Source organism: Falco naumanni, chromosome 9, assembly GCF_017639655.2.
Source record: "Falco naumanni isolate bFalNau1 chromosome 9, bFalNau1.pat, whole genome shotgun sequence".
NCBI classification, from domain to species: Eukaryota; Metazoa; Chordata; class Aves; order Falconiformes; family Falconidae; genus Falco; species Falco naumanni.
Window position 1 is genome coordinate 41,623,766 of NC_054062.1, and position 20,286 is coordinate 41,644,051.

Consider the following 20,286-nt stretch of genomic DNA (forward strand, 5'->3'; position numbering starts at 1 on the left):
AAAACTTGAGTGCCCAGCTGCTCCAAAACACTTGATCTAGGATCCAGTCACTAGGACTGGAAGACAGGAAAAATCAATCTTCGTTTTCTATCTGTTGACTACTCTAAACTTGAGTAATTCTCATTTTAAGGCTTAAGTAAGTCTCATTTTAGTAAATCTCGTTCTCACTTCAAGCTTAAGCAATTTCCATTTTCAGCACAAACTCAGCTGGAAAGTTACAACATACAGCAGACTTTCCAGGTCTTATTCTGGGCAAGCAAAGGTTCATTTGGAATTCATTTCAGCAAGTCTCTCCTCTTGGGCAAAAAAATGATTTCACAGCACACTTTGAAAACAAACAAACCAACCCAAAGTACCACTCACTGTATTTTTTTTACTTTTTTTAAAAAAAATTAAAGTCTAATCTGCATTGATTGTTTTGACAGTCCTGTGCAAGTAGTGTAGAAAGATCTGGGTATTATGTGCAATAGAACAATGAGAGATTTTAACTACCAACACCCTGCCAAGTTTTAGAAAAAGCCTTTAATTTCACAAATGCTAAGCAGGATCGACCCAAGAAGCAGGTTGCCAATGTTGCATTATTCCATTCATTCCTAAAGCATCCTAAATTAAAATCTAAGCAAGGTCTAGTTCAGCCTACCCCAAGACTGACTAACTATCTATCTATCTATCTCAATTATTCTTTTTCCTTTTGTTTCTTAGTTTCCTTTTACAGTGACTTTGTTAACAGAGGTGGGGGGGTAAGAAAGATATTTTCATCTTTCAATGTGCTGAATTTTGGCAGTCAGCTTCACGATGCTGTCACTTTACTGAGTTCAGCTAAGCATCTCTGGATTTGAGATGTTTTGCTCACCCAGCAAGGTCAACAGCCCTGCTCTCAGTACAGACCTGCCCTAGCAGATACTGAATAACTTCCCTCTATTAAGAAGCAGACAGACATAGAACAGCTATGACTTTGAGTCTCCCTCAGAATGCGTTATTGAAGCTTCTTAAAAAGTCAGAAGAGCTAATATCCTCTACACATCACCTTAAAACATCTACATTTGGCTTTTGTCTAATTTACGATATTCTAATTAGCCTCTGGTTATTCTAATTCTAATTAGCAGGAGAGTACATCTTCCCTATTAACTACATTTGGAACTTAAGGTTACCTTAATTCAGATATCTGCAGGCTGGTATGAAAAACCATGTAGAGTCTATGCTGCTTTCACAACATCTGGTATGAAGTTTCTAACTCATACTAGGTTGACAAAGGGAGAGGTGGGTTATTCTGAATGTACCTTCAAAAGTACAGAGACCTCACAAAATATGAAGCAACTAAAACGGGTCGTGATCTCCCTAAGCAGATGCATCTCTATATTTAGCAACAACTATTATCGTTGTTGACACCTTAAGAAAGTGTCCTTATCACTACTCCAGCTAGGCCACTTGTTATCTTTCTGCTTAAAACCCATAGTAGCATCACCCCTTAAAATCATAGAATTGTCATGATTGGAAAAGATCTTTAAGACTGGTGAATTGAACTCAACCCAGCACTGCTAAATCCATCACTAATCCATGTCCCTAAGCACCATGTCTTCACGGATTATAAATACCTCCAGGGAGGGTGACTCCACCACCTCCCCGGGCAGCCCATTCCAGTGCCTGACCACCCTTTCGGTGAAGACATGTCCCCTCACACCCAATCTAACCCTCCCCTGGTGCCACCTGAGGCCGTTCCCTCCTGTCCTGTCCCTTGTTCCCTGGGAGCAGAGCCCGACCCCCCCTGCCTACAGCCCCTGTCAGGCAGCTGCAGGGAGCGATAAGGGCCCCCCTGAGCCCCCTCCTCTCCAGGCTGAGCCCCCCCAGCCCCTGCCCGGCTCTGGACACGCTCCAGCCCCTCTGCGTCCCTCTGGCCGTGCGGGGCCACAGCTGGACACAGCGTTCCAGGGGCGGCCTCGCCGGTGCCGAGCGCAGGGGGACGGTCCCTGCCCCGGGCCTGCTGGCCACGCTGTTTCGGGCACCAGCCCGGTGCCGCTGGCTCCTGGGCCACCTGGGCACGCGGGGGGCTCCTGCCCAGCCGGCCGCCAGCCAGCCCCCCCAGGCCCTTCCCCGCCGGGCCCTTCCCAGCCGCTCTGCCCCAGGCCCGCAGCTGCCCGGGGCTGGGGTGACCCCGGCGCGGGGCCCGGCGCTGAGCCCTGGGGAACCTCGTACGAGCGGCCTCGGCCCCTCGGCCCGGCCTGCCCAGCCCCCCCTGCGGAGCCCCCCCGCCCCCCAGCACATCGACACCCCCAGCTGGTGCCACCCTCACACTGGCTGGGGCAGCGCTCGGTCCCTCGCCCCGATGGTCCATGGCGACATGAACCATGGCCGGCCCCAGCGCTGAGCCCTGGGGACACCCCGTGTGCTTAGCCATCAAGCAAACTTTACTCCACCACAAATCTTTGAGCCCAGTCATCCAGCCAGTTTTTAGCCCAATGAAGAGTACACACATCCAAGCCATGAGCAGACAGCTAGTGTCTAGTTAGTCACAAAGTGGCAACCATATCATGCTGTAAATACATTATACTACATTTGAAACAAAGAGCAGGAAAAGTTTTCTACAAAACCAAAATAGATAGCAAATATTGACTTATACATAACCAAGTCCAAATTTTGAAAATGATCCTGCTTGGATGAAACCCCGTGACAGATATTGTCAGCTAATGATTTTTCTTTTTTTTATGCAGCATTTTCTTTTGTCTTTAAGGAATAAATTCTGAAAACAAATGTACATGTTATTAGTCTATTACTGTACAAATCCCCACTATGCTCAACTCAACATGAATTCAAATTGTAATTACTGATGACTTCAAAGTCATCAGATATAAGAAAATAAAAACTGATGAGTCTGATACTACGTGCGATCCATCAATTTCCCTAATTTCCCTCAGTGGAAATATACAGCATGTCGAGAAACGATGGCCTTCCAGAAAATATTTGCCTTTTTTCCACTTAACTGTTTGTTTGTCCCCGTTGTCTATTTAATAGTCATTTCGTTGTTTAGTGTGAATAGAGAACAAACTGAGCAACAAGGATCTAACAGGACACCTCAGAAGAGCTGCCATAGTTTGTAGCATGAAGTTGCAGCACATGTGCTTGGCCAAATGCAAAAGTAAGTGTCGCACTACTACATCCAGACTGTAAGGTATATTGGAGATAGGCAAGGAGAGACTTTATCTTGTATTAGTCCTATCCTTTTTTGATGGCTCTCTGACAACATGAATCACCTTATATGTTTGATACATATTTAGGAACTGGTTTTTATTTTTAAAAATAATCCTCAGTATCTCTTTCTATGCAGGGATTTACATTCTTCCTTTTAAACTAATAGCTACTTTCTTGGATGCTCCTACCTGCTAAGCTTTAATCTATCATACTCCAGACAACAAGATTGCGCTAATCTGCCAAAGTAGGTCAGTTATTTACAAATTGTGACAGCAGCAGACACATTCAAAGCAAAAACTTGGTCCAAAAAGCTACTACTATCAAATAAAGAGCCATAGGGGCAAACGGTCATCTCATGGAGCCCATTCAGACAGCTCTCCTTGCTGCATGTGTACCTGACTCAGAGTAGTTTCAGTTAATTCCTTCCATTACCAAGCTACACAGATTTTGTTATTTGCCAAACCAAAGAAGCTGCTGAGCATAGCCACGTTACAAAGTCATGGCGATAGACTTGCCTCAATGCAACTGCAGGGCACCAGCTTGCTTTTATCACACAAGCAGGGAGGTATCACAGAATAACTAATTGTACTGTAAATCTACACTGCAATTTGCAATAACTTGTTACATAGATATAACCTAAGCTAAAAACTAATTTACCCTGCCATCTGTTTTTAAATGTTGCAGCAAAATTGGTAACAATATTACAGAACTGGACGTGATCTTTGATCTCTAATGTGCAAATTTCTGTATTAGTCTAATAGTCTGTTCTAGCTTCCAAAAGAAATTATGAATTTATATTGATTGGTTTTGCCTTAAATACATAAATAGCCAAATATTGCCATTTTCCAGTAGATTAAGACATTCAATACTATCATATAAGACTGAATCAGTTTATCTGACTTCTCTACTCACCATGTTTCCAATGCCTAGAAAATTAATAATAATTTTATCAGGACAGTAGTACTGCAGTGGCAAGTAGTATTTTTACTTGGAGTTGTTGTGCAGACGTCTAGACATATGGCTTAAACAAGTTTCACAACCTTCTTCTGGAGCATCGTCTTTTCTATAAAAGCACACAGATAGCATTTTAAACCTTTTAAAGCATTTAAGCCTTTGAATCCTGAACAGAACCTAACCAAAAGGGTTGCTTAAAACTTGGAGACTGATAAAGACAGCAAATTAATATGGTGTTAATATGAGATGAAAACTTTCAAACACAACTAAACCAGACTGAAATATTTAAAAGCCTTTACAGTAACAACATTACCTTTTGGGTTTTTTTTATATATATATATACACACACATATTTATAAATACAACTGCTACTCTCCATAGACCAAGAAGCTCCTTCAAAATTACACTTTTCCCCCTGTCGGTGTACTGAATTGTCCATCAGCTACAGACAGAGCTCTTCAGGGGAAGCCCCTCCACTAGCAAAACCCAGGTTCCTACATTAGTGCTGCTTAGTTTCTCAGGAAACAGTCTTTTCAGAAGAACTCATTAAATCCAGAGAATTTAAATATGGTAGATCATCTCACTATCAAGAAAACTGCAATTTTTTGAGGTAAATAAATAAAAAAAAGGAAATAATTCAGCTGGATGCTTCAAAAGTTCTTAGTATCTTTGATATAGTAGTTGTCTCCTGAGAAACAATATGCATCAGTATAGCTTCTGCAGGACCACGACCTAAGTCGATATAAATTTTGTAAACTCCAGCACCTTCTACAACATGGATGAGCGTTAAGGCAACATTTTTTCTTTTGCTCTTTCCAGAGTAAGGCAATACAGTAAAAATATTTTTACTATACAACAGATTTCAAGTCTACTAGCTCATTACTAGAGCTAGGTGGGAAACAGCAGAAGCCACTTAGTATTTCTCTTCCAGGAAAGAAACAAGAAAAGACAAGGATCCACTCTTTTTTCTGTAGTGTGATCTAGTCATTCATCTGGAAGAGAGGAAAATGAGGTTAAGCAAAACCTGTGTTTCACCTGTTATGGACAAATATTCTGTTCTCTGCTAATTCAGGGCCTCCTTTCCTGTATCAGATCAGAATTATTTTCTTCTGAACCTGAAAAAGCTTCCCCAATAAAAGTACTTCAAGGTAATAAAAAGCTTCGGTACTGAAAATGCAACCTTTCTTCAAGCAAAAGTCAGTTTTATTTAAAAAAAAAAAAACAAAAAACCAAAAAAAACACCCCAAAACACCCAACAAACAAGGTTAAATTTAGATGCTGCCTTTTACAAACAGCCCACACAGTGGATATTTTCTCCTGATAAGCATCAGGTATTAACCTCTTTCCGTATCTTCAGAGATAATTGGAGCGAACTCCTTTGGAAACAAAACGGAATGTGGGCATCTGTTCACTGCAAACATGTAAAGAACATTTTGGACACTAAATTAAACTGCAAATTATATTTTTTTATTCCATTATGTGTTAAAAGTAAAAAAATATATATAAGGAAGGAAGTGAAGCCAAAATAAGACAGACCAGACAGCACATGAAAAGCAATTTGTGGTCTAGGCATTCATCTGGAAGATGGGAAACGGGTCAAGTAGAGCAAGAAGTCAGACCTTGCCTTCAGAGAGGGAGTGAATGCCACATGCAGTGGTGATGTGGGAAGAAATCACAGCAAAAGCACATGGGAAATACTGAGTGGCAAGAGCGATTAGCAGAGAGTAAAGAGTCGCTAACAGAAATGTAATTTAGATGTTGAAGGGAAAAAAGAACCTCGAATAGGGAAGGAAATAAAGTAGATATTTGGAAATAATAAGAAAGGGTGGGGGGAGAAGAACCTAGAGAGTAGGAAATTAAGACAAGTGGGCCAAGAAAGAGAGAATTCATATCTTAATCAGAAGAAAACATAGAACACTCAAATCTTTTCCTTTTGATGCTGATAACTCAACTGAGATGCTAAAATGGTTGGGGAACAGATAAACAAGACCGAGGAGCAGAACTACTTGTTAAAACCAAAGGGGCAATGACAGGCAGAGGTTGGCTGTTACAGTCAGCTCAGTGGTTCAGTACTGTTTTCTTCATATGACCATTCAAAGCTAGATTACCAAACCTGTTACTCAGGCTGTGTACAGAAGTAACAAGAGGAATGTTCTGTTTCCCAGGCCCCTTAATGTGCCACTGATGACAGCAGCAAGCAATTGGACTTTTTCTCTACAGCAAGCTGGTGCTTGCAGCAAGAGCAAAGAGCCAGGAGCCCTGGGAGCAGGGTGCTCTCTGAAAAGGCTGGAAGTGAATCAAGTCCTCCCAATAAAAACAATCTCATCAAGAATTGCCTGTTACAACCTTTTTTTGGTTTGCCTCTGAGACAACACTGATCCAGGTTATCTTTTAAGAAACCATTTCCATGATCAAATTTTATCACTGCAGAAAATGAATGCATATCCTCAAGGTTGGCCACTTCAACCCCCCAACAGTCAATACAATAATCTCTAGCAAAATAGTAGTCATACATGGAATAAAAGTCATGACAGGACAATGTAACCTCAAAGGATTTACTATATAAAACAGTTACTAGTTTCAGTAAGACCAAGATTTAACCATTTGATCTTTTTGATCGAGGGAATAATAGTTTCATAAATTGCTGGGTTTGCACAGTAAAATTTTAACCAGCAATGGCCGTTCTCTGTTGCCAAATATGACTGTTGTGGGAGGCCTGAGAAATGAGCCTGAAAATGCCTTCAGGAGTCTCAGTACTATCTATCTTCTTAGAAGAAAATAATTACCTTGATGAGGTAATCAAACTCATAGTAATGCTGACCCCTAATGCTTTCAGTAAGATTGCCATTACTTTAGGAAGATATGTATATATATAAGCATCTGGTCTTCACAACAACACTGTAATGTATTAATATTCAACAACACACTGATTCCAGGTTTTCCTTAATAAGTAGAAATCGTTCAAGTGAGCTCAAGCAACATTGGTAGAAGCTCCATGTGAAGCGAAAACTCTAACAACAATAATTGCCTTAATAAGCATCCTTATATTGGAATATGGACTTAATGCAAAGAGTAAAGATCAAATAAGAGGATAGTGGCTCTTAAAATGTATTATTTTGGGGAAGACAAACAGCACACTCAGCAAATAGCCTCTCAAAGGAAACTTTAATTCTCATGTATGGGCCCCTTAATGTTTATAATCTCAAGATAGTGTGTGCTGGACTGATCTCGAGCTTTGTACCTGTGAGAATCAGTGTTTGAATTTGTCTTCCTGCTGCTTACTACTTACAGCTGTATAACTGCAGTGCAGGCAGGACAGATCAGAACATCAGGAACCCCACAGCTTCATGATTTATCTGCACATGCGCTGCTGCATTTTTTACTGGAACCATTTCAACACAGAAGCACTCATAGCAGAAGGCAAAACACCCAGTTCAGACTTAGATTTAATACAGATACATTCAAAGTTATAAGATTAGTTGCTGATAAAGGAAATCCATCTTTTTTCTCCATGTGTTCTCAATAGCTCCTGCAACAGGCTATGACATCTTTATGAAAACTACACCATACCATCTCAACCAATCCTGAGGTGTTTAACATCAAAACTGTGACTAAGTCACTGAGCTAACACGAAACTGTATTGCCAAAATGAAATGCTGTTTGGACAACTGAGTATCTAATTCACAGAGACAGAACCCAACGAAATGAATGCTTTTCAGCTAAATCACTGTTGTGGTTTGTGCAATTTTCCTACATGTCATCTCACGATGACCCATCTTTGCTTATACTTTTCTCCCTGAGCATGAAGAACTGTGGTTGCTGTGCTGCCAAATTCTCCTCTTAGAAGGCCTGTAAATGTGATCTGACAAGTCAAATGATTGATTCCACCTTGTCCATCCAGGCAAATAAAGAAACGTCCTTCTAAGACGACAGTGGGAGATTGACACCAACAGTAACACATCATCAGTACGAAGAGTATGCAAGTCAGAAAAGTTAGTTACTCAGACCAACAGGCTAAGTTAGATGCTTCCAGAGCATCACAGAACATATACTTCAAGCTATATTTATACTTACGGTTTTCCAGACATGGGATGGCCAACAGCAGATGTAGGAAATCATAATGTGTTTGTAAAAGGAGCGGATAGAAGAAGTTGATGTTTCAGAGGCTCATCACTTCAGAAGGTGCTTGTTTAGTGAAAGTGCTGTACCGCCTCTCATTCAGGCACCGAGATGAACCCAGTGCTCACGGCAGAGCGGGCTCGCCAGCGGGAGAGCGCGATTCACAGCTCCGTCCCTTACATAAGCCTGTAACCTCTATTCACAGCCATCTGCTGTGACTGTTGTGTAACAAGCTATAGTCGAGTGTTTCTGCCATCATATGGTAATTTTCCTTAAAATACACATGCAAAAATCACTACACAAAGACCTAGAAATGCTTTAACTAGATGCAAGTCCCAAATTTCGCAGATGAATTGTAGTTTGGAAAGGCAGCCTTCAAGCCCCTCTGCATGGGATGGCTGTAATTTCATTCTTCATTTCTAGCATCTATGGCTTACAGGAAGATACACTGATTAAATATTTTTGTTGAATGGGACCTGCATTGCTAGATACCCCCACCTTCTGTCTTCCTTGGGATTTATACCAAGATCAAATAAAAGGAATTTTCAATTTCATTATTATTCTTCCACCTATAGGCAGTTCTCAACATTGGAGAAGGAAGCAAGTGGTTTTGAGGTTTGTTTTTTTGTTGTGGTGTGGTTTGGTTTTTTTTTTCTTTAATTGCTATCAAAGATATTGCATCTACCTGATTCTAGCTTCTCTCCACAAATTTCTGCAGAGATGCAGTCTTCACAAACTAAATTAGAGAAGACCACCTAAGGCCTAAAAGTCATGGGAAAACCAGACATACTTCAATACTTTAAATGAAAAGTTTTGAATATAAAACAAGTAACCAGATACCAACACACTCTTGTCTTCCAGGAGAAGAGATGAATGGAGAAGAATAAAGAATCAATGTTCCTTTAAAACTAATAAAAGGATTTTGGTCAAATTCAGATGGAGTTTTTTCTACTTTTCCCAATAAAACTGCGTGACTTCTTATTTAAATGTTATTTTAGCTAGTAATAAGTAAAGATAGAAATTAATTTGGTAAAGGCTGAACATTCATTAAAACTGAAATATGAAATGGGAAACAACTGTAAACCCCCTTCAATCTTTCCTGAAAGAAAGCGGCGGGGGGTGGGGGGGGTGGGGTGGGGGGTTGTTGTGCAAACTGTTTTGTTTTTTCTAAAAGGGCTGGGAAAGTACTGGAAAAAAAGGTCTATTATTGCACACAAAAGGAATGAAAGCAGTTAAATTCAGTGCTGTTTGGAAACTGCTATCCCACTAGTGGATTTTTTGCTGTTATTTTTAACCTGAGAAAAGTGACACAAATTTATTAATTTAGAATTAATTTAAAATATCCCCCCTATACTAGAAATGTGAAGACCACCAATACTATTGTGACTTTAAAAATCTATTCTGCAGTACTAACAGAAAAAAAATATAAATTGTTGAGTAATATTGATATGGCACATTCTGTACAAGTCACTGTTAGCTTACCTATAGAAAAAATATTACATCGTTTTTCCCTATACATTTAAATTTTGCTTTTAATATTGTAAGAAATAATTATATTATCAGAACTGATAGTGATTTTCCTTGCCTACTGCATTTGTAGCAAATATTTCAATTCATCTCTCTCGGGCATTAACTTTTCAACATGTTCTGACAATGAACACATTCACACTTCCACTTATCACTAGCTAACCACTTTACTAACGCTTTGTTGATGTTGCACTTCTGGTCTTGAGCATTTCATTGCCCTTCTACAAAATAAAGCCAAAGTTCCTATTTTAAAGAAACAAACAAAACCAAATCAAGAAGATTCATACTATTCACACAAAGTAAATTTTCACAGCTTCAGCAAAACTCAAATTTGAAAACATGTCATCTTTTACAGCCTTTATCCTGAGATCTCTACCCACACTTGATCAAAGAGCAGGGAAAACACGTCCCTCATTCCCCCAAGGATATATTTTCTTTCTTATTTTACCTTGCTGAGGTTTCATATTCCCCAGCCTTTGTCTCATGTGATGCACCTTTTTTAGATTATACAAAAAATAATTAAAACTTTTGATGTGACTGTGTTGCTTTTCTCCTTTATTGCTATTTTTATTAAGGCAATTCCTTCCTTCCTTCCTTTCAATCTTTACTGCATCAACACTAATCTAGGCTGATTTGTGATGCATTTGAACTGGAGGAACTCAGTTTGTATATCCTTCTAAAGAAACCGTAGGTAACAGAAATGTCATACCCACTTGATGGATGCTAACAGATCTTACACTGACCTGTTGTTTTCAGGAACTTCACTTGATTGTTGTCACACATAGCTCTTAAAATCTAATTTTACACGGCAATAAAATATCACCTTTTGATTATTTCATTTTTATAAAAGCTTAATACCCTAGACCAACATAAATAATTTTTATTCTTTGAAAACATGGCTAATGTGGCACTCTTTGCAATTAAATTGATGACAGCACAAAATTACAATCACTGCAAAAGAAACTTAGTCTGCAGCCACTCACTCCAATATGCCCTTTTTGAATACAAACCAGTCTTAAACAGATAACATTACTACTGCAGAAAGGCTTAAACCCCTTTTCTTTTTGTGACAAAGTTAAAATTCAGATTTTAATCCAGATATCAAAAGGTCTATCTGGGGTTAAACAAGCACCATGTTAAATCTCTTTTAGCACTTGCCCTCCACAAAACTCACATATCCACCTCTGGCTATCCAGTCCTACTATTTTTCCTAAATTTTCTTCCACTTATAACAGCCCCTACCTACATCCAACCTTCAGTCTTTCCACTAGCAAAACCTTATTTTCTCCTGTGCCTTCTAGAAATCCAAAAAGCAGGAGAAAAAAAAAATAATCAAGAGGAATGTTGACAAATTCAGAAAGGTAGTAAAGCTGACAAAAAAAACAATATTCAGGTTCTAGAAAATCAATCATTTAGTAAGAGACTCAGAAGTTTATTTTTATTTATTCCAATTATTTGAAAATATAGTCTATAAATATTTACCAACTGCAATTCATTTTTTCCTCTATTTAGTAACAGTCTCTTTACAGCCTGCCTTCCCGGTGCCCAGTGTTGGTAGCAGAAACTTCAAAGCCAGCTCTGCTTAAAACAGGAGGCTGAGAATCCTGAGTTCTCCAGAGGAGTCCAGACTTCTCTTTCAACCCAAATTATCCTATGATCTTACAAATACAGAACTGGATAGAGAAAGAAAAAAAAAAAACAAACAACCACAAACAAGGAAAAAAAAGGAAAAAAAAAGGAAAAAGGGGGAAAAAAAAGCAGAAAATCCCCCCCTTTTTTTTTTGTTTGGGGGGTGGGGAGGCATTTGAGAAGGTGAGTGTGGATCTTAAGGTTTCAAATACATTTCTGGAAAAATAGTTTTATCCCTTTTTTAACTATCTAGGGTTGTTTTACTTATTTACAGTCCCAGTCTTCCAGGAGAGGTGGTTTGATCCTTTGCTATATAAAGAGGTAGTCTAGGAATGAGTAACTGCAGATTCCAGACACGACACTTGCAGGTTTCTCTTTGATGAGATTCATAAAGAAGCACGATCTGTGCCATGCTGTCACAGGTTAAAGTAATAGAGGACCACAGGCTATAGCTAGCTCTATACAAACAAGACTTCTGACATTTGAAGAAGCCAATTTAACAGACCCAAACGTGGTGGAAACTGATAGAAAAAAAATATCAACGTAGAAAAAAAAGTGTGTATTTCAATAATGGACAGATTTTTTCTGTCCATAAACTTTGTGTGGAAGCTGAAAAGTTTTGAAACCCTCAGAGCAGGGATGAGAAGCAAAACCTGTTTCTAGTGGCTACTTCCTGGTGATTTTAAGTGGTTTACACATGAAGTATGATCAGCTTACGGAAGGAATTGCATGATGAGGTTGACTCCAACAGGAGTATGGCCTAGTAACCTACAAGCTTGCCATCCTATTTTTTTTTTCTTTTAGAAAATACATGTTTACTCTGAAAAAGGATTGGATAACATTCCTAATATTTGATAGGGGATCCCTCTTCACTTTAAAACTGAAATAAACTTTTAGCATAGGAAAGTAACTTTCAATGCTAAGTTAAGAACAAAATAGTTGAAGGTGGAGTTCAACATTCTGGTAAAAAATGGGTAATGTGACAAACTCATTCTCAATGCCTTGTTTACTGCTTTGGAATATCTACACAGAATGGACAAAGCTTTAAAGGTTAGACTTTGCCTCAGTATGAAAACTGATCAAAAAAACCCATCCTCAGCCTACATACAACTTACCTTTCAAGACTTGTTAGGCCAGGTAAGTCTACTCCAGAACACTATAAACAATAGTACGTGAATATATTTGCACAATTTATGTTGTATATCAGTTCCCAATCCTATAGATACACGCAGGAGTACACGGGTCTGAAAAATGACTTGTACCTAAAGTTATATTAAAGTTGTATTTATAATGCTGCAAATGTAAGTGCTCTACCATTGCCATGAACTGCATATATAGAGAGGTTAGCCCAGATGGAGAAAGGTAAAGCAACATTTCACATAAGCTCTTATCCTTTCCTCCCAGCATGCGACTGCTGTTTCTTTTCTCTTTGTCCCATTAGCACTTCTTCCATAGATGAAGGAGATGACAGAGAGATTCAGGGACTTGTCCTGCCCAGTATTAGCAGGGCTGACATAAGATTCCCTCCTCTTGATAGTGACTGTGAGCATGGGTTGCGTTGTCATGCAGCATGCAGCCCTCCCCCTTACTGGTGACACCATTAATTTTGTTAGGTTCCTTGTGGCTCCCACGGTATAAGTAGGTTTTTCCTGTATTCCATGATTAATAAACTTCTCAAACTACTTGCATTTGGGTTTGGGTTTTTTGTTGTGTGGTTTGGTTTTGGGTTTTTTAAGACCCAGAAAACCTGGTTAAGAGCAAAGAAATTAAGGGAAGTAGAAGCTACTAACATCTATAATGCTTGAAGGTCCAGTAGAAGGGCCTGTGTTTGGGGTGTTTTGACATTGTTCTGTGTGTCCTATATCTGTTTTCTTATGAATTAGATCCTAACTTTGAGATGAAGGAAGGTAGAAGGTGGCAGATCTGACTGCCAGAAGCCACGAATGGCAATTCAGGAACTCCAAAACACCATCAGGTAGTTTGATTCAAGAGGTTTCACAAAAAGCAGAATCTTAAATATTTTAACCATTTAGTTTAATTAAACGACATGTACATGATTTAGCATGCATTAATCTATATTAAATATTACATAATTTGTACCCATATTTGTGACGTAAAGTAAAAACCTGCCTAGAATACACCTAGAATGAGGTAAGAAGGTGGGTTTGACCTGATACTATTAAAAATAGTGCAGAGACATATCATATGATTTGTCACTATGCAACCTCAGATAATAGCTATGTGAACAAGCTTAGTTTGATTTAGAGTTACTAGGTGGGAAAAAAGAAAAAAAACACACCAACATTGTGTGTGTAAGTAACAATCTTAAGACAATATTGTTGCTATTTCCCAAGTGACTGTGGCCCAGATGAACTTCCCATTTAATGACAAGTGAATGTTTGAAAATGTAACCTGTGCTATCACAGGCAAGGTAAGATTAAAAACATATTGCTTCACTATTTCATGCATCCGAACTTCAAATAAGCTAAATATTGTGATCGGATGAATCATTAGCTGTTCTGAACATATTTGTTACTGAGATCCCTAAGCAATCCCACAGAACTCAAATGAGCTGGACTTGTTTGTAAAGCTTGACTGACACCAGCCAGCATTGGCTACGTGCAGTCCAGACACAGATCTGAGTGTTCAACTTTCAGAAATTAAACCTTGCATTTTTTAAAAAAATTGCTCCTTTCTGAAGATACTTTCAAATTCACTCTTTAGTATCTTTCAGTCGTTCTTTTCCTAATCCAAACACACATTCAACCACAAAAATAGTTTTTGCAAAGCAACACCAGAGCCTTTGGAAATGATCATATTGCTCTTGACCACTGCGTCAAATACTTTTTACACTCAGGTTATGCAAAGAGCAAATATTTCTGCCCAAGTGCTAACTATCAGCATGCTATTAATTCTTTCCTCTCCAGAGGAAGATAACACATTACTGACTTAACTCCCGAGTAAAATGTTCCTCTGTCACTGTCCAGCTGCCGCAGAAAGTTTCTAATACCTCCTTTTCAGGCTAGACATGCTTAGAACAAGTGCATATGCATATACATAGACAGAGATAAATCACACTATGCCAATACAGAGAAATGTACCTGAACAAAAGGTTTCCCTCTTTTGAACATGGATGAGGATCAACTATAAGTAAAATGTCAAAACTTGCTGGAAAAGTACCTAACTCGTATTAACCTTCTTTATTTATCTTGGAAGAGGAGCCCTTCTTGGGCCACAGGTGTGTCCAGCGGATCTACACCAATATCAAGCCAAGGTCCCCTGCTCTCACATACCCTAAACAATATAATTTTGAAAGAAACCCTCAATAAAATAAAACAAAAATGCCTTTGTGGTCAGGTGTAAAAAGGACATTTCAGCAGAACTTTAGCTTACTGAGCAAGGTAAGGTGGCTGAACAATTTTACAGAAACAATGCAGTCAGGAACCAACCAGAGTAATTAAGCATCTCCCAGGTAAAGAGAAACAAGTCTGTGCAACCAGCACAATGCTGTCTGCAATATATAAACACTGTAGGGCTTTTGGTCTTGTCAGATACAGCTTAATCTGGGAATCTTTTCTGGGCTTTATATTGTATCTATATGAATTTCATCTCTACTCTTGAGAGACTAAAGCTAGAGTTCCCTGTTAGAAACAAGTCAGATAGGTACCATCCTGTCCTGCTAATTGGTTGTCCTCTCCCTTGCTTTTAGGAGACAAAGTACCTTTTTCCTTGCCATATACACAACTTCTGTGTTGACACATGCACATACCCACTGGCACAGGTAAAATCTGCCTGCTCGTTATAGGCTCTGCACTTTACCATTAAAGGTCAAGCAAAAGTAAAAGCTAAACCAAATACAAAGCAACCTATAATGGGAGCTATACAACACAGAACTACAAAACAACAGGTGTCTTTGGAAACAATCTTTCACATGGAAAAGCACAAGCAAATAAACAGAAAGCACACACACAAGACTAGAATAACAAGCATTATTCTTCAGAAAAAAAACATCAAACAAAACAACTCAAATCAAAATTTTAAGAGCACCCAAAACCAGAGGACTTAATACATTACACTTTCCAGGTATAAGAACAAAACCAAGAGATTGGATATGACCCTTTGTTGTATGTCACTTCATTAAAAAAATTAAGATAAACAGCATTGATTAGTAAATGGATTCACTTCCAGTTTTTGAGATAGTTTTATTAGTCAACAGAATTTAAAAAGGGCAACAGAGGAGTAGGAGAACATATATGCAGACGGTATTCCGGCACATACTCAGCAGTGTAATAGAAAGTTACTTTGACTCCACATTACTACCTGAAAGTATGCCCTTAATCTGCAAAACCAGAGCAACTTTACTTGTAAGACTGAAAAAAGAAGAAAAAAAAAAAGTTTTGTGTAAAGTCATCTCACATATTTTGAAGATTATAATCTCTGCAGTGCCAGACAATACGAATTTACTTTGTTTTGAAGGAAACGCTTTGCAGTCTATACTCGGTTTCCTTTTAGATTATGTAGTTTTATTTCTTCTTGAGTCAAAAATAGAGGAATAGGAATATTTTGGCTTTAAGCAGGATCAGTATTATTCCAAATCATAAGGAATCAAGTCCTCTGACAGCCCTCCGTGCTGCAGCCACAGGTGTTTTGTAAGAACAGAGACAGGGGATGTGTTGTTATCCTACCGACAAAAGCAACACCGCTCTCTACAGACAATGCGGTGGTCCATAACGTGCTTTCTGACAACAGGCAAAGGGTCATCTCGCATGGCAAGAATAGCCTCCAGCATGGATTAAAAATGTAAGAAAAACAATCGACGTACTTGGATCTGACAAGATTGAGTCGGTTTTCGGCAAAAATTGGTCACAGCGGACTCCTTGGTAGCCCTCTTTGCACCTGAGAAAAAGGCGATAAATGACAAACATATGCATGCGGTAGTAAAAGGTTAATTTCAAGGTAGCAAAATCAACTGAAAATTCTCCCTGCCACTGCTGTGAGAGACTTGCATATTTAAAGTTATTTCAACCATTATGGAAGCAAGGTTATTACTGAAACACAATAGAAGCACGTAAAATAATTTGTATTTAAAAAAAATTCCCCTCCAACCTTTTTGTTTATTTTAGAAACTATGAAAAGAAACATAATTTAAACATAACCCTTCTTTTAAATATCAATTCAATGAAATAATCAAAGAAAAACCCAGACATAAAACGATCTCATTAGGTAAAACAAAGCTTTATAAAGCTTCTGTACCGTACATACAGTCAGATTAACAACTTGCTTATCTTTGGTTGTTTGAATAAGCAGGGAACTCTTATCTAGCCCTTAATATAAAACTAGTTTCTTCTGTGCTTAAAAGATAACATGTTTAGGCATGATAGACAACATCAGGCATTGTTTGTAAGTGGACAGTCTTAGATGTCTGTGGGATTAGATTTTAAAGCACAAACCAGAATACCCTCCTGGCTTAACAAACAAGACCTGGTTCTGACTGAGATTCTAATAGTATTATTTATCTTGAAACCTTACTTTGAGGAAATTCCATTTACTGCATTTGGACTGTTCTCAGGAGTCACTCTCATTTCAACTAAGTGTATCAGAATCAGACCTTTAATTATTTATTCGCCAACCAATTTTTTTAGAGAAAAGTGATGGACACTTTAATTATAAATGATAGCAACAGGGACTCCTTATCTCCCAAAGCTTTTGCACATCATATAAACAATATGCTCAAATCAGCATTACCACCTTTCATTAGGATTGACAACTGCAGCTTGAATGATGTGATAATGTCAGCAGCAGAATTTATCTGCTCCTTCACGATGTTTCTACTCAGGCTTCCTCTAAAAGTTGCCTTTTGAAATGCTTTTAGTTTAATAAATTAATGCTTCAGTGAGAAGTGCATCTCACCAGCACTGATTCAGGCGTTAGTAAGCACATTTGTAAGAAAATATGTACATTATAAGAACTCCCATCAGACTCAAAAATGTGGTAGAAATCTACAGTAAGAAAAAGACTTAAAAAATCATACAGATATTCTTTCAAAACCTCCCTTTCGGCTTTTCTCCCCGATGGATACCGAGTGCTACTTTGGAGATCAGATCCTTAATGGTACTCACCAATCTATAAAATGACCAACTAGGAAAAAAGGAATTTGGTTCCTATGGCAGTAGTCATAAGTTAACAAGGAAAAAATGTTCCAATTTATTTTTGAAAAATACAGAATATCCAATTAAAAATGTCCACTAGTCAGAAAAACTGAAGTCTGCATATACTCAAGACACTGCTGCATGTACCTTTTGCCTCCGATTATGAAATATCCGAAGTTGCCTCACATCAAACAGAAATTGATCTCCAGTCTTGAGGAGAGTTGGTAGACTTCATTTCAAAGCTTTAGAACAACCTACATGGTGAGAATATTCTTCTCTTTGCATTAGCATTTTCTATTAACTTTTTGACATACATTTGTACCCCCCTTGGTTACTATTAGCCTATTACAGACTTACAACTCTCTGTGCCAAACTGTTGGTCTGCAAATCATAAAAGTCTTCATGGCATAGGCTAATTCCACAACTGAAAACTTTTGATGCTACGTGTGAAGCTACAGTCAAAGAGTGGTATCTCCTGGAAGAGCTGTGCTGAATGCTCATCAGCATGTGCAGGTACCCATCAGCCAGGAACAGGCAGAGCAATGCTACAAGTACCCTCACAGCAGCAGGAGCAACCCCTTCCCTTCCTCTCTGATGGCCAACAGAGCACATCTGAGCCAGAAGCTCTGCTGCCTTCCCTTCCTTATCACTCCATTCTTCAGACTATCTCACTTCACAGCTGAGGAACAGTTTGTCCCATTTGTTCCAGCTGTCAAATGGTTCATGTAATTAATTTTGGTCCAGCTAATTAATTGCTCATTCCAGAATTCAAGGAGAGAAATTTTGCTACTATTAGCTGGTAGGATAGATTTGGGGGTCTCTATTCCAATCTTACCATGTCAGGGGCCAAACCAAACATCATGATTTTATTTTTAAAAAAGTATTTTTTGTATCTTGCAAAAACGGCAAATGGTGCTGTGGATATTTTCACCTTCCAGTTGTTTGCAAGGGTTATATTTTATCAGTTGCAAATAGCAGGTGCTGTTAAAATTGGTGGACTCAGAAACAGTCTGATGGGAATCTCCTGTAACTGGCAGACTATCACCCCAGTACAAGAGTCTAAGTTAGATGTATTTCTGTGTCTTTCTTTTCCCAACTTCATAAGAGTAATGGGTTGGAACAGAATATATCACAAGAGTCACTTAGATTTACAACTTCTCCCTTGTAAAACTCAGAATCCCTGGTACCTGACTGAATTGCACACTGCCACAACTATGGTATGCAGTCTGGAGATAATGATGGGGATGCATTTCTTCTCTTAAAAAGTACTGGCTATAATAGAATATTATTTTTATTCTGACTTTATTGTACATATAGTGCTGCTTTTCTCCATCACTATGAAACTGGAACATACAGTAAGCAGCTCATTAACTGACCTGGATGAGTCTAAACTTAACATTTTCACCTACCTGTACACTTCAATGAATTTGAAACAAGAGGAATTTATATTTGTTAAATTCAAAATTTAGTACAGAGATGGCTGATGTATCAAAGAACATAACATTTTTTAATGTAATAACCTAATCTTTAAAGTAACAACTACTATGGCCATACATAGCTTGTTTTTTAAATTATATTAAATTTTTTAGCAAAGATAAGAACTAAATCTTCTAATTTAATCAAGAAATGATCAAATAATAGCAATAACTGCTCTGCCAATATCACCCCAAAGTTCAAACCTTTGTCATTAAATCTTGTGAGACTGAAATCTTGTAGCATATATACTTGACAATTATAATGATACAGTATGATAAAATCTGACCACGTTGTGGCATCCTATCAGCTTTGCTAAGGCATCTGCCATCCATCCTGAACGGACAGATGTGATAGTTGAGCCCACATTCCCTGACATGCACACAAGCTGCTAATAGCATCACACCTCTAAGGAAAAAAAAAAACACCCTCAAACAAACACCCAACCCACCACAAAAAACTCTATTAAAACAGCACTGTAATGTCACATACAGAAGTTCAGGCAAGTCCAGCTGAGGTCATTCAATATTGCCATATGCACTGTGAATGATCACATTCGTATTTATAGATGTATTAAAAAAGCTGTGAGTAATCAGGGAAATCTTGAAAAATGCTTTAATGCAGCCGACTGTTTCAGAAATGATCATTTCTTTATATGACAAGCACATGTTTGTTAGATATACCTTTAAAAAAAAAAAAAAAGAAAAAGTAAATGAAACTAGGATAAGCTATTGCTTGCAGTGAAGCGAAAGCTCTGATCTGCATGTGGACTCCTGCAGGAAAGGATGGAAAGGACAATCTAAGCTCCATTCCAGCATCAGAAATCACTTCTGTGCTGAAGTACTGCACTGCACGAGCAGGCTCAGGCACAGGCTTAAGTACAGACCGTGGTGAAGGGCTCTATAAATAGACGTTAATTACAGTCTCCTTGCAAAGTAAATACAGAAGAAAGAAAATGGAATTATCTATTTTGTGTTCAGATTTTCACCAAAATATCTGTATCTGTTGGGGCTCTAGACCAAAAGTATCAACAAGACTGTATGAACGGAATGATTTAAATCCTTCTGATTAAATGGTATGAAAAGAGAATCATAGGTAAAGCTAATGTGCTCGCAAACAATACCTCCTTAAATGATATCCGTTAAATTCAACTAAGATTATTTTATCATTTGTTCTTTACATCTTTCATTGGTAATGTACCTTCTCTAGATTATGTTTTTTAAGGTCAAAGACAAACTGCATTGTGCAT

General features: G+C 38.4%; 1 protein-coding gene across 2 annotated transcripts in view; it reads right to left on the reverse strand.

The window, feature by feature from the left end:
* NRG3 (neuregulin 3) overlaps positions 1-20,286 on the reverse strand; it is a 421,294-nt gene that overhangs the window by 100,568 nt on the left and 300,440 nt on the right. For both annotated transcript variants that reach the window (XM_040607376.1, XM_040607375.1), the window contains exon 3: positions 16,238-16,311. In XM_040607376.1, the coding sequence (XP_040463310.1) occupies positions 16,238-16,311 (74 nt within the window). The remainder of the gene's footprint in view (positions 1-16,237; positions 16,312-20,286) is intronic.